The sequence below is a fragment of the Cibotium barometz genome, chromosome 33 (assembly GCF_041138505.1).
Source record: "Cibotium barometz isolate CiBa-2024 chromosome 33, ASM4113850v1, whole genome shotgun sequence".
NCBI lineage: Eukaryota > Viridiplantae > Streptophyta > Polypodiopsida > Cyatheales > Cibotiaceae > Cibotium > Cibotium barometz.
This window is the reverse complement of record NC_141078.1, coordinates 43,934,104-43,949,497: the sequence shown is the minus strand read 5'-3', so window position 1 is coordinate 43,949,497 and position 15,394 is coordinate 43,934,104. Positions and strand designations below refer to the sequence as shown.

Below are 15,394 nucleotides of genomic sequence, written 5' to 3'. Positions count from 1 at the left end.
GATATTTGTGCAGATGGGGTTCTTCTAGGAGGCATTCTCATCATGTATGAGTTCCACAGTATGCTAAGATACATTTTGTTCTTTTTTTACTCCTTTTGGATCCCACAGATTGTCACCAATGTTGTACGGGATACGCGCAAACCTTTACATGTTCACTATATCTTGGGAATTACAATAACTCGCTTAGCCATTCCCTTATACACTTTTGGCTGCCCAAAAAATTTCATGCGGGTCGATGTGGACATCAAATGGTGTATCTGTCTCAGTACCTTTTTAGTACTGCAAGTATTCATTCTCCTTCTCCAGCATTATTTTGGCGCGTGCTGGTTCATCCCTCACCAGGTTTGATTCTCAAGATTTTTGTGAAGCATGCAGGCTTTTATGCATGAAGGAATTCAAAGGATTTATATTGACTAGATTTGAAACTTGTGCTGTGCATGGTATCACAACCTGCCTCCCTCAGTTTATGGTTCAATTCTGTATGATTACCACATATGTTTTATAGTTGATTATATATATCCAAAGAGTATGGCTCAAAGATAGCGTTATCAGGAAAGGACGGGAAATCCAGGAGTTTTTTTCCTGCATGCGGATTGTACAACAGTCCATACCAGGATCCTATTAGAGATACATGATTCTCCCCTAGTGCACATCACTTCTTGTTTGCTCCCTGCTGTTTTTTCTCTCCCAAAGTTCCCCCCCTCTGTTCAATTTCTGTTTTCCGCTCCTCATTTGTTATATATGTCACCCTTCTTTGTAGCAGTGGTCTTAGGATTCATTTTTCAGTGGCTTTTGACTACTTCTAGCTTCCCAATTTAGGAGGACTCTATTAAAGCCGCTTAGACTTTGTCAATGAAGGTTTACCTCAACTGCATCTTTGCAGACCTTCAGCTTTTGAGTGCAATAGCATTGCTGCAGTCCATCACCGTGGTGGGCAAGATCACAGTAGCAGACTAATCCGAGGCCACCTGAGACACAACCTGCAACCCGCTTTTGTCGGCAAACAAGGGGGCATTACAAACTCGGAGTTTTGAGTTCTACTCTCCGAGGCTTTGGCTAGTAGTGTCCTTCAGAGAGGCCCCTTCCAAAACACAATCAAGGGTTAGATAGATCCATGAAATCTGGCCCACACTCGGTGCTACGGTGCCCCTTGTAAGGTACAAGTACATCAATCGGCCATCATGGGAGGCTATGTGATGAATCCAGCATTAACAGAGAGAATCACCTTACCTTGACTACAATCTCTAGGAAGTTAGTTATCTCAGTAGCTGTTATGCACAACACACCTAAGAATTTTTGTTATCTGGGCGTCAACCCTGGGTTAGGTATCCAAACTGGGGGACTGGCATGTAGCTCCATGCCCAACATGGAGTGCCAAACTCACCCTGGATCTGGGGATCTAGGCTTCACTTGCACATGAAGTGTACCATATCACTAGGACATACTCCAAGTGAGTCATTGCATGGAGTAGTACGTGCTAGGCCCACAAAAGTCTTAAGCTGGGCCATGTCTTCTTTAGATGCCATAATTAAACCTCTAGGTTAGCCTAGCCCCTGACTAGTTCTACTAACCCATCCCAAGCTAGGGATGATACCACTAGCTTACAACCTCAGCTTTTGATTTCTAGCCTAGTTCTACTAACCCATGCCAAGCTAGGGATGGCAAATACCACTATGTTTACAACCTCAGATTTTGATGTTGTAACATGCGGAAGGTTGGTGGAAGAATCGGTAACTTCAATGCGCAGAATTCAGCAATCATTCACGACGAGTATAACGCACAACATAGAAGAAGATGTGCAGAAAATAGAGAGAGAGAAATGAAATGAAATGTCATATTAACGTCTTCAAAAGGCCAAAGTGACCTATGAGACCAAAGTTACAACCATATGACATCTGATACACTATCTGGAAAAGAAAAGAAAGGACTGAAGGTAAGTATCTAGCCCTACAATACATCAGTAGGGAGCATCCGGAAGCAGCAACTAGGGAGAGTGGGAAGCTAATGCTACTAGTCAAAATGGGGTACATGAGTACATGGATACATGAATACATGAATATGGGGGAGTACAAAAGTGACAGTGAGTACAACAGTATATGGCTGGAGTGGTAATCATCCTAGGAGCTCTAGCATGGGTCTCTGCCGGATGGCTTGGATATCTGCCATAGTGAGATGCCTGGTCGGACGAGCCCGATGTCTCGCAATTATGCTCTGAATCCTCCGGTGTAGGCATCGTCTTTGATGTAAGGATCCGCAAACCCTCGGGCGTCTGGATCTGCTCAACTGGATAGCTCTCTCAACTAGAGTCCCACGGGGTGCCCACTGTTGGGCTGTCGGCTGTGTCCCCTCCCGGGTAGTCCCTCTAAAGAAGTCAGTGATCTGTCTCTGTGTGGACTCCCTGCGAGTTGGGCGTCTGCTCCTCATAATGGACTCTCTGAGCCTGCGGATCTCTAGGAGATAAAAACCCAAGCATCGCTGATCACAATAGTCCATGACTCTAGCCAGTGGTCCAAATCCCTCTCTGAAAAGGCAATGGTAACGCCCTCGAATCTCATAATATGCTGTGCAGCGACGGATGTAGTGCTCCTCCGTCTTTGGCTCTATCCAACAAATCTGACATATCCTGTCCCTTGGAGGTATGCCTCTAAATCTACCTGTCTCTATCTCTAACTGATGTGAAGAGGTGCGGATCTGCCCAATGGTGCACCTCAATCCATGAGACAAATGGGTATCCATGTAGCTCAGTCTAAGTATAAAGCCATCCTTAGTGGTGCGGAGAAGATGGTCTCTATAGAAAGCCATCTTCATCCCTAACTCCTGTGAGGGCTCTAGCTATGTCCTCCTAGTGTCCAACTGAATGAGGTCCTGTCTGATGACTCTACTAATCTCAGAATGTGTTAAGGTGAGAGAGGGTGCCTCTAATCTTAGAATGTGTTACTGGAAGGGTGGAAGTCTGTCTAAGCTGAACCCGTGGAGCTCAAACTAGGATGCTATCTGTGCATACCAACATGAAGTGTCTCCCTCCATGGCTAGCTGATGAGAGGACTCTAAAGCAAGTCGTGCATACCGGTGTCCGGGAAGCTCCCAGGTGCTATGAATGAAGGACACTGATCTGGCAAGAGCCTCGACTATGATCGGTGGTGCTCCCATCTCGGCTCGGATAATCTCATGGGGTACCGAGGCCTTAGCCCGAATCATCCTGGAGATCATGGACACAAGTGGTCTCTCCATCGATCTCCATCCATCGTATGTGCGTCCTGATCGACTATGACGATCTAGGCTAGGCCCCTAGATCTATACTCCATATAGCATAGCTGATGTGACCGACGTGTCAAAAAGCCACAGCTTAGTGCGTGGCTCGTGAAACTGTACCTGTGAGCACATCCTCTCTAGACCTCCTAGTGCTGCATATCCTCTAGTCAATCTGGCCTCTGCTGCCCCCCTCATGGAAAATGTGGGCCCAGTGAACACCACTCCAAGATATGTGTATGAGTCAACATACTCCACTGTCTCCTGCCCATATGTGAAAATAGGCGCTGATCTCCAGACCCACTGAGTTGTAGTGTTAAACACCATAACCTTGGTCTTACCAAGGCTAACTGAGAGCCGACTGTCGTGTGCATAAGCATGTAAAGTATCCAAGTGCCTCTGCATACCCTTTGGTGAGTCTGCTATAAGCACAATATCATCAGCAGCAAGCAGAGAGAGAGAGAGAGAGAGAGAGAGAGAGAGAGAGAGAGTCAACGTCCACGGAATGCCTTGAAGGCATATGGGACCAAAAACCGGTACCCCACACACACACACACACACACACAGAGAGAGAGAGAGAGAGAGAGAGAGAGAAAGAAAGAAAGAAAGAAAGATTTTATTAACGTCTTCCAGAAGACCGAACTCGGCCTATGAGACAAGTCGGAGTACCTGTATGGGGTATCCTCTGTCATCCCAACAAAATGAAAAAGTACTGAATAAAAAGCTGAATCTGGGTGTGCAGGGGATGGAGCTCTATTACTAGGAGAATGCAAAGCTATATGCATGGAGTATACAATCATGATATGCAACCTAGCTAGCTCCATCCTGTACCATACTGGGGGTATAAAATGGTATACATCAGTGAAGGAGGTGTCCACAGCTCCCTGAAGAACATGCCTGGGTGTGCTCTGAAGCGAGCCAGTCGCTCCGCACCCTCCCTGTGAAACTGAGCTCTGATCTCTGTCATCTCTCTCTGGTATAGGCGTGGTGTCCGAAAGCCAGGTGTCCTCTGTCTCCTGCGGGCTCTAAGTGTCTCTGCTCTCTGGAGAGTAATTCCCTGCCGTGTAGGGACTGGGAGGGGTATGGATCTCTGAAAAAATGTAGTAATCTGTGTCTGTCGTCCCCCCTCTGGAGCTGTCTGAGCCTGTAATAATGTCTCTCTGTGGCGCTGTATGTCTAGAATGTATCTCCCCAGTATGCGCTGGTCTGCTGTCTCAAAGATCTGGCGTAGGGAATGTGGCTTTCTGAATAAAATGGGATATCTCTCTGTGATGGCTGTATATGCTCTGCATCTGCATACATAATGCTCCTCACTCTCCACCTCCTCTCTGCACAATCTGCATACCCTCTCCTCTCGAGGGATCCGTGCTGCTCTGCCAGTCTCAATCTCCAATCGGTGTGATGAAACTCTGAGCTGACCAATAGCCACTCGGGAGCCGTGTGGTAAAAAGCCCTCCATGTATCTAGGCCTCTCTATAAATCCATCAACAGTGATACTCATGAAGTGATCTCTGTAGTATAGCATCTTCGGTGGAAGAGGCTGTGTAGGCGATATCCATGTCTCTCCTGTATAGAGCTGCCATAGATCCTGTCTCAATACTCTGTTCCTCTCACTATGAGAGAGACGGATATGTGGTGCATCCCTGTCATACTGGAATAGTGGTAGATGATCCATGTCTAGGCCATGCTGTGAGAACCAATGTGTGACCTGTGCATACCATGATCCTCTGTCTCCTGCCTCAGCCAACTGTCTAGATGCCTGAAAAGCTCTGTATGATAATCTGTCCTGTGGCATCTCTCTGAATCTGTCTAGCAGGCATATAGTCTGAAATATGGCCTCTACCATCATAGGAGGCGCAGCAAACTCTGCTCGGATAATGTCATGGGGTACTGACGGTTTGCTGCGTATCATGCGTGCCATCATGAGGGCCTGTGGTCTCTCTATCTGTGTCCACCAATGGGTAGCAAGGCCTGGCGCCCATACTGCTGCTCCATACATCAATGCCGGTGTGACTAATGTGTCAAATAGCCACCCCTTCGTCCGGGGCTCCTGAAAATGCGCCTGGTGGCACTGTCTCTCTAGCATAGCCAATGCTGCATATCCCCGTGTCAATCTAGCTCTGGCTGCTGAACCCATGGTAAAGCGTGTGGCTGCTGCAGAGAAGGTAACCCCTAGGTACACATATGATGTCACCACCTTCACCTGGCATCCTGCGAGAGTGAATGTCAGCTGACTCCTGCCCTGTCTCGATGTATGAAAGACCATAACCTTGGTTTTCCCAAGGTTCACAGTAAGACCCCTCTGTGTGCAGAAATCATCGAGTGCATGTAGATGCTGCTGTAGACCACCTGGGGACTCAGACACTAATACAATATCATCAGCATAGAGCATAATATGTACTGAGGTACCTGCTAAATCAACTCCATCTCCACCTCCCCGTGTAATGAAGTCAGCCACCTCATCAATGTATAACCCAAATAGCGTGGGGGAAAGTGGGCATCCTTGCTTCACACCAATGGTGCTAGCAATAGTCTCGGACATACCTCCTGGACATCTGACTCGCCCAAAAACCTGCTCATATAATGCATAGATGCCCCATGTCATATCTGCTGGTATGCCAAGAGACTGCAGGCGCTGAAAGAGCCTCTCTCGTGGTACTGTGTCAAATGCCTTGCGGAAATCCACAAAGCAGCAATAGAGCTTTCTCTTCCTCACTCTGGCCTGATCAATCATACATCTCAAAGTGAATACATGGTCAGTGGTAGAGAAAGCTCTCCTGAAGCCTGCCTGCCCTGATGAGCGTAAACCTGCTCGCTCAGCATATATATAGAGAGAGAGAGAGAGAGAGAGAGAGAGAGAGAGAAATGAAATGATATATTAACGTCTTCAGATGGCCAAAATGACCTATGAGACCAAAAAGGTTACAACAATTGGTGGATCTGATACAATGTCTGTGTAAGAAAAGCTAAAACAACTAAACAACTAACTGAAACTGAAACAACAACTATGAGGAAAAGTAAGGTACTAGGAGCTCCTAATGGATAACATCTATGAGGAAAAGTAAGGTACTAGGAGCTCCTAATGGATAACATCTGGGAAGGAAAACTCCAGCAACAAAGGTAAGCATCATATACATCACTATCCAAAGATGTCTCTCATTGGTCGATGGCGGATATCCTCAATGTCCTCCATGGTGGGCACTCTGACTGGACGTCTCCAATGCCGTGCTAGTATGGTCCTAATCCTCTGTTGTAGTCTCCGCTGGTGTCGAGATGGGCCTTTCATCTTGGGGCGCCTAGACCGCCCCAGCTCTATAGCCCGATCAATCAGTGTACCTCTGGTGCAGCTATACTCTGGGGCTAGCTGCAATGCCTACTGGCCTGAGTGCTCAATCTCTCTCTCCCTCTCTGATCCCCTCCCTCTCAAGAGACCCTCTCTATGTCTACGTAGCTCCAGCAAGTATAATCCGAGGCATCTCTGATCCTAGTATCTCATGACTCTGGAAGGTGGTCCGAAACCCTCTCTAAACAGGCAGTGAAAACGGCCTCGTATCTCATAGTATACTGGATAGTGACATATGTAATGTAACTCTGTCTCTGGCTGCATCTGGCACAAGTGACAAATCCTGGCCTCAGCTGGTACTCCTCTGACAACTAAAAACCACACCAAGGTAAGTATATGCATCTCTATACTCCACTGTCTCCTGAGAGAGAGAGAGAGAGAGAAAGAGAGAGAGAGAGAGAGAGAGAGAAATGAAATGATATATTAACGTCTTCAAAAGGCCAAAATGACCTATGAGACCAAAAAGGTTACAACAATTGGTGGATCCGATACAATGTCTATGTAAGAAAAGCTAAAACAACTAAACAACTAACTGAAACTGAAACAACAACTATGAGGAAAAGTAAGGTACTAGGAGCTCCTAATGGATAACATCAAACTCCAGCAACAAAGGTAAGCATCATATACATCACTATCCAAAGATGTCTCTCATCGGTCGATGGCGGATATCCTCAGCGTCCTCCATGGTGATTACTCTGACTAAGACCTTTTCAAGCAGGGAGGTGTCGTACAGATGTGCCTTCTCTATGGAATGCTGTGCTGTAATAACGAGAGTTCTTATTTGGAAAGTCCTGGGTGAAAAGCTAAAAGGGATCCTATTGGTAGAGGATTCGATAAGTTGTACTTTGTACTCAAATTTTGTTCAAGTAAAGAAATACTGCAAGGGGTGCCACTACGTTTTGGGGCCAATCGGTGTCCTTGTACTATTTGCAGGAGCACTCTAGCTCCCCCTGTTTGTTTTCCTTTTCCAGGTTTCCATGGGTGATCAAGTGTTTTGTGTGCAAGTGTTTGTTTCACCGCCCGTCAGATTTCTGAAGGCCGGTTTCAGTCTGCATATCCTCTCTGCTCTGGGGATCCGTGCTGCCCTACCTGCCTCACACTATTCCAGCCAGATGTGTGCTCTGCAACTCCAACTCATGGGTCACCATGCATGAAACAGGAGCTTTTGACAGCCCCCCTCTACCTCCCACATGCCTCTCTTTGGCTAAAAGCACATTGGGGGGGGGGGGGGGGGGGGGGGGGGGTTTGGGGGGGGGGTTATATAATCTTATTGTTGTAGGAATGCCAACACCTCCCTATCGTCCTTGGCTCTACAAACCCCAAGAGAATCAGGAGTGTCGCTGCTGCTCCTCGATCTATTTGGCCTGTTGTTTGTGCTCAGCACAGAACTTGTCCATGCTCTTAGCAACGGCCAATCGAGACACCACCCCTCTTCACCATTGCCGAGAAATATGCCAAGTTTAACTGCCATTTGCATGTAGACGCTTGCTATGTGAACGCTCCATTGAGGTCCTCTCTACAAAGCCAACTCCGATGCGCCATGCTAGTAACATGGCATGAAACACATCCTTGGGATCCATCAAAACATTTTCGGGCTCGGCAACATGAAGCAATGACACAAGCATCAATCTCATCACCTTTCACTTCAAGACTCCAAAAGATCTTGGCTAGTCATGGGAACGAACCCAAGAGAGCCAAATCCCCTTTACTAGAATCTGCTGTGAAACGGTCCCTTATCAGGGAAAACACAGGCGAAAAGCAAAAGGACAAAAGGAAGTGCAATTGCCTTGCTCTAGCTTGGCCGATTCTCCTACGTCAACAAACATGCACACATGCAGTCCTGTCTGCTCTGTTCTCGCATCATCAAAGACTCACGTGAAGCCTCGTGTTCTGATGCCATAATAGAGTTACGTGTGGAAGTACACTTGAGAGAGACACACACACACACAAGAGTGAACGATGTCAACAATGTATTAGAGTAGCCAAGAGGTACAACGGCTTGGTATTAGCCAAGGTGCAATAGATGATGGGTAATTTTAACAAATGAGTAATGGGCCAACTTAGTTAGCGCCTTGTAATCCACACATAAGTGTGCAATCTTATGCTTCTTTTGGACAAACAAGAAATTATCATTGGGATCTCATTGGCCTACAACACGCATATGGACAAGTTTTCTGACCTTGCAACACCTCTCACCAACTTGCTCAAGGGTGTGAAGACTCCTTGCCAAAAAGTGTTTGTTTACGAGCAAGGCTTTAGAGGCATTCCAAGCATTAAAGAAAGCTGCCTCTAAGTCACCAGTCTTAAAGTTGGCATCATGGGATGAGCCTTTCGAGGGGATTAGCAATGCAGTAACCTAACCATTGGATCTGTTCTATAGCAAGATGGTAGTCCAGTGGCTTATTATAGCCGCAAGTTGAATACCATCGAAAAGAATTATTCGGTCTATGACAAAGAGCTTTTGGGCGTGATGACAACACTTAAACTTTGGAAACATTTCCTTTACGGGAGAGATTTTCCAATTAAGACAAATCACCAGGAACTTAAATGGTTGCAAACCATGCATAGCACTCAATAGAGTTAGAGGCAATCCAGATGGAGTCAATTGTTCCAACAGTTTGGGGGAATGATTGAATATGTCCATGGTGGTAAGAATAACCCCGTTGTCGATGCTCTCAGTCATAAAGGCATGATTCAAGCATTGCAAGAGTCCACCGTGCTGGAAATTCAAAGAAAAGACATGGAAAACATGAAGGCACAATATCCGAATTCGGAAGAATTCGGGGCTCAGTATCAGTTGGCCCTCAGTTCAGAACTAGACCACTACAGTATATAGGATGGCTGGTTGTTTTTCAAGAACCGACTATGTGTACTCAAAGAAAAGCACTATGTACTTCTCCATGATGTCCATGATTCTCTTATCGAAGGTCATAGAGGTATCAACAAGACATTGGAGTAGTTAGAGCGGTTATTTTATTGGCCCAAAATGTGACGGGCTATGTCAAAAAGTGAAAGTTCCACATACAAAACAGGTAGGGTTCCTGTAGCCTTTGCCTATTCTAGAGGGACCTTTTCACAACATCAGTATGGACTTTGTAGATCCTCTTCCCGCATCATCTGGATCCAGAAACACACAGTGCATGACTATTGTTGACAGATTCAGTAAGTTCTACATGCTCATTCCATGCAAGCAAACAACCACAACCGAGGACATAACTCGCTTGTTCATTTGGTTTTGGTACCCCATTGGTGGGTTTGCCATGGACAATCACATCAGACAGAGATCCGAAGTTCACGCCCCATTTTTGGAGAGCGTTGTTTGGCAACTTTGGGACTAAGTTGCAGTTTTCCAGTGCATTCCATCCAGAGACAGATGGCCAAACAGAGATATATAATCAATTGGCCTTTGATGTTCTCAAATCAATTATCATATTGCTAAGACTAGCAGTCTAAATGGGAACAATATCTCCGGGTCATGAAGCAACGGCTGAAGCAAGTGGGCATGATGCTAGTGTGTCATTGTGTACCCAAGTACAAGGTGCACATGACATTCCCTCCTGCTTAGCTTGGTGCCAGGTTCAAGGCTTCCAAGTAGTCCGCCAATAACTGGGGTTACTTCTAAAAGAACTCTTCATCCAACCATACTGCTTCATGGGTTCCTCGGTCCTTGAACTTCGTATAGAACTATCTGATTCTTTGACCGGAACCATGCTTCCATCTGTGGAAGAGAAGTTGTTCTGGCTCTATGACTTATGCCTTGTCGATCAAATCTGGTTGCTGCTCTTCTGATACATCCTGCAATGTTGGACCTACATATGGCTTCAACTAAGAAACATGAAAGACATTGTGCATAGTCCAACTTTTCGGCAACTTTAATTTCAAAGGGACATCACTTAACTTCTGAATGACTGGAAAAGGACCAAAACTACGAAATGAAAGCTTGGGACAATGCTTCATCAGTGCAACATTTGTACAGTTATAGTACCTTTTTAGGAACATTTGTCGTACGCCGTGATCCCATTGGGAGCCCTCAGTCCAGGGATAGTCAGGCACCAGCTACGTAGGCCAGTCTTCTCTGAGCCATAGAGGTCAGTCGAGAGTTTGTCCTCTTAACCCACTTGAAGAATTCATCAGATAAAGTCATGCAGAGGTCAACCATAGATTAGGTTTTGCATCAAAAGCATTAACTTATGTAGGGGCTTGTAAGGCATGCCTATGGGCCAACCAAAGGCTAATTGCCTCAGTTGGCAGCCTGGTTGGGGCTGTTTACAGCCCTGAACCACAAGTAGAGCCAGCCGACGGCATGAGGGAACATTCATGCCGTGTTGGCCAGAAAAGGACAGCAGGTCGTGGACAGATGGCAGTCGGCCAGTAGAATGTGGGGCATACAACCTTTGCGCCAGCATTAAATGCTAATGTAGCATTATTTGTTCGAACTGATCTGGCCGACCAGCAGCAGCAGGTATGCATATATAAGTAAGCACTGATATTCAGCATAATTCATTCATCATAATGAAGTCTATCAAGCAGAATTCAGGCATCAAGTCAGCATTCAGTCTCCTTCCTCTTCAGGCAAATCATTGAAGCTCCTCTTCAACATTCAGCCAGCATATGTGCAGTCCCACAGTTATCCTGTGGACTTGCATAAGTGGCCTAGAAGAGTCTTCTTTAGTGCCCTTGGATTGGTGGATTATCAGCCAACATATGGTCTTCCTCGTCCTTGCATTGGGCAGTCTTAGAATCTTGTTCTAAAGCATTATACAACAGTTTTCCAAAGAAGTAATATAAGCATATACTCCCCTTGTAGGGGGGTGCCCTTCAGTGGGTATTTGGGACCCAATACTTGGTCGACTTCTCTCTCTCTCTCTCTCTCTCTCTCTCTCTCTCTCTCTCTCTCTCTACTCAGTGAATGGATGCTAAAGATCTCAGCAAAGGAAAGGTTTAAAGAAGGCTTTGTTGTGCGTTACCACGATCGAACTCAGTGCATGTAACAATGGGTCTATGAGACCAAAGTGATCCAATGCTCTCCATGGTTTGTCTCATCATGGAAAAGAAAAACAAAACAAGTACAAATAACATTCTCAAAGTAGAGGTTGATACAATGATCATCATGGTGGGGGGGGCGGAGAAAGAAAGAAAGAAAGAAAGAAAGCTGTATTAACGTCTACTAGAGGCCGAACCCGACCTATGAGAGAGAGAGAGAGAGATTTTATTAACGTCTACAAAAAACCCAATGGGTTCATGAGACCAACATGTGTTACAAAAGTTCCATTTGTAGATTGTGAACATGGAAACAAAAGGTACTGAAAAGCGGGTGAGGTGTAGTATTTGACATCATGATCCCTCGGACTCTGTAAATCTTGGATGGTACTCTCTGGCGTGGGCGAATGCAATCTCTGTAATGGATGTCTGAGAGGCATCTCATTGGCTCCAACTCACTAGGTGCCGTCTGAGCATGGTCTCCTGGTGCTGGCAAAGTTCTAATAGGTACATACCCAAGCATCTCTGGTCCTCATAATGCATAATCCGTGAGAGGGCCGAATCTGTCTCGGAAGAGACAATGAAATCTCCCAGGAATCTCATAGTAAGACGTGCAATTTGATCTACTGAACTTAATCCATAGACGGTGGGATGATACCCATAGCTGGCCGATGGCAATCCGTATCGCATGTGGCATGTGCCTTTGAAGATAGCCAAGGCTTACAATAAATCCATCCTCTAAAACTCATAAAAAATGCTTTGTAGAACTTTAGTTTCATAATGAGCTCTGTTGGAGACACCTTTGTGCGGCTCGTGTGCAGCCCTAACAGATGGAGGTAGATAAGGCAGTTGATCTCTTGCCGGGAGAGATCAAGAAATGGTGAATCATAGCTGTACTCAAAGGGGGGAGGCTGAAGGCCATGTTTGTCAAACCAACTAACTACATGTGAATACCAAGACTTGTTTTGCCCCTCTCCAGTAAGCTGCATGGAGGACTCGAGCCAAGCACAGGACACGATGTGCAGGCAGTGTTTATCAGCCCTGCTTGACCCCAGTAGTTCTATGGAGATCTCCTGAGAGTCCTTCTAGTGCCCGGACTCTGCCAATCACTGTCTCATATAAAGCCATCTCTCCCCATAGATCATCTGATGGAAACTGATGGTCCTGTAGGAGGTTTTGAAGTCAGGATCAAGGGACCGTGTACTGTTTTATTCTGCGTTTCTCTTATAATTTTGAGGACAATCAGCTCTCAATGAAAAGTGCAAGCTTACCCTGAAGAACGTCATGATCTAAACCCTCTCCCTTTGTCATTGCAGTTATTACCGGAAAAGTATAGCTATTACAGGATGGTTAATAGTGATGAGAGTGTTTCTATAGATTGTGTCATTTGTATGGCTGCTGTTGACACTCGGCAACGAGCTTCAGAATGTATGGTGAGTAATGAAGTAGATCTACATGGTGCTTCATTTATATTGGAGGATTTTGGTATCCTTGAAATATCCGAAAGGTAAGTATTTTTGCCCTCGATATTACCGCCCTTTCAAATTGCAATGTGCTTGGATCTTTGCAGGTAACTCCATGTGATCACTTTTTCCATGCTGGTTGTTTACAACGCTGGATGGACATCAAAATGGAATGTCCTACTTGTCGGAGACCCTTGCCTCCTATGTAGGCATTGCAAAACCTTTTTCTGTGTTGTAATGAAGGTCCCACCCATTGGTTCAATCAGCCAGAAACAGCATACCTTAATTGGCAGGTGCTTTCCAATTGTCACTAGTATGATGGTTTCGAGGAGGTAGTCTTCTGCAATTATGATCAAGACTTTGTTTTAAAACTGCAGGGCTCCTTAGTCTCTGAATATGCGGTCTGAGCAGTTGGGAGAGCTTGACATGTGTATGGAGGCTGCACTGTAAGATATTCCCATATGCTGTTTTGGTATGCTTATCATGTTATATCAAATAAAGTAGGCTTCATGTTCCAGTTGTAAATTCTCCTGATTTGAGCCATTAAAGTTGGCTTCACAGACAATCTAGCATTTCTAGAGTTCTTACACAGTTACTTGGATGCATGTTTCCCGTGTGAATGTCAAGGTTTTTGCAGCAAGACTTTCCAAATAAAAACATCCATTTACATAGAGGTCATGTTTTCTTTCATACAGCATAGACTCTTGTGCAGTTTATTGCGCAAGTTTAAAGAATAAACTAGGTGGCTGTCACAGGCAGTATCAGCTCTTTTTTTTAAAAGCAGCACTTCTTAAACATTTTGAGCTCGTTTCATACATGGTGCTGTACCTCTGGGGCTGTCAACACGAATTTTCACGGATTTTCTATAAAAATCCAGTCTCCAAGAAAATCAAGTAGCTGCTGGATCATACTGCAGGATGCTCTATGCAAGCTAGAAGGAAGTAATAATTGTTGAATGAAAGACGAAAATCTGAAGTCTCAAATACATACTCCTTGGAATGTCAAGGTTTTTGCAGCTAGACTTTCCAAATAAAAACATCCATTCACATAGAGGACATGTTTTCTTTTCATACAGCAAGACTACATGCATTTTGGTCCAAATAACTAAGCTATAGGCAGGCCATGAGGGTAGTTTTAAGAGAAATCTTTCTCCGTGTGTGTGTGCACGTGCACGTGCTCGTGCTCTCGTGCGTGCGCAAAGCTGAATGTTCTAGGTTCACGAAGGGAGTACATAACTAGTCAATATAGCATGATTATTTACATGTCAAAAAGCTTGCTATCAATATTCTTTACTTTGAGCTACTTCTTGAAGTTGAGTGCATGCAACTACATAATTAAGAAAATAAAAATGTATAGTTTTTCCCACTTTTCAACTTGTGCTACTTGCCTTTGTCTTGTCTAGTCACATGAGTTGGTTTTCTAAAAGAAGTAATTGAGAAATGAGTTCATAAAAAGTATTATTGATACTGATAAGCCTTGGTCCTTGGTGAAATTGAAGGAGTCTTATTACCTCTTGAGGCTGCAAGAAAAATCTTTTCAAAATTTTCAAACTTGTCACATTGAGACGCTTCTTGAACATCTAACGACAATCTCTTCAAAGATGACCAAATTTATGATTCTACCTAACTTTGTTGGATGTCTTTTCTAGATCGCATCTAGAGGGCAAATATAAAATCTTACCAATAAGCCAAGTCACGAAAGAAGGTAGACCAATATCATCTACCAAGTAGGACAACTTATACTTGAGGTCAATATCAACATCGAAAGCATAAGCACATGCTATAATATATACGAAAGTCAAAGGAGCGTAGAAAGTAAGGCAATAAGCATTTCACTTTGCCACATTACTTTTTAAAAAAACCTTCCCTACATTAAAACAACTTGCTCTATAGTGTTTGTATGTACATTCCATTGACTGAAAAAACCGAATCTGTATAGTAGCCAACTCTTCTCAAATACATCAAAATTCGTCTCTCTTAATAAAACGCTTGATTTGACATTGTACAATATCATATGGAATTCAAATCCCAAGATAGGAATTCTCAACCATAGTTCTCAAATAATTTGGCTTTTACCAAAAGACTGAAGGCACTTATCTTGAATTGGATCCATAAACTTTAAACTAAAATTGCACAATAACATAGATAGAGAACAATGTTGTATTATTGTTGTAATAAAATAGATAGAAAAGCCTCCACATCTTTGTGATCTTGTGATGGGAGCTTTGATGGCTAATACGGAACTATTGAGATGGAGGCTAAACCAATAGAAGCTAGGGAGTAAACTCAAAGTGATGATTGATGAAGAGCATGGAGAAGAGAGAGGTCATATCTTTGGAGCGGTCATGGCTATAGACCAT

General features: G+C 44.5%; 1 protein-coding gene across 7 annotated transcripts in view; it reads left to right on the top strand.

Moving 5' to 3' along the window:
- LOC147619615 (transmembrane E3 ubiquitin-protein ligase FLY2-like) overlaps nucleotides 1-14,093 on the top strand; it is a 92,935-nt gene extending 78,842 nt beyond the window's left edge. For 3 of the 7 annotated variants that reach the window (XM_086773286.1, XM_086773292.1, XM_086773285.1), the window contains 4 exons: nucleotides 14-342; nucleotides 12,889-13,005; nucleotides 13,143-13,328; nucleotides 13,413-14,093. In XM_086773286.1, coding sequence (XP_086629412.1) covers nucleotides 14-342; nucleotides 12,889-13,005; nucleotides 13,143-13,244 — 548 coding nt within the window. In that variant the 3' untranslated portion in view covers nucleotides 13,245-13,328; nucleotides 13,413-14,093. Of the gene's footprint in view, nucleotides 1-13; nucleotides 343-12,888; nucleotides 13,031-13,079; nucleotides 13,329-13,412 lie in introns of all 7 variants that reach the window. The other 4 variants (XM_086773288.1, XM_086773287.1, XM_086773291.1 and 1 more) reach the window with 4 other exon arrangements.
- The last annotated feature ends 1,301 nt before the right edge of the window (nucleotides 14,094-15,394 follow it).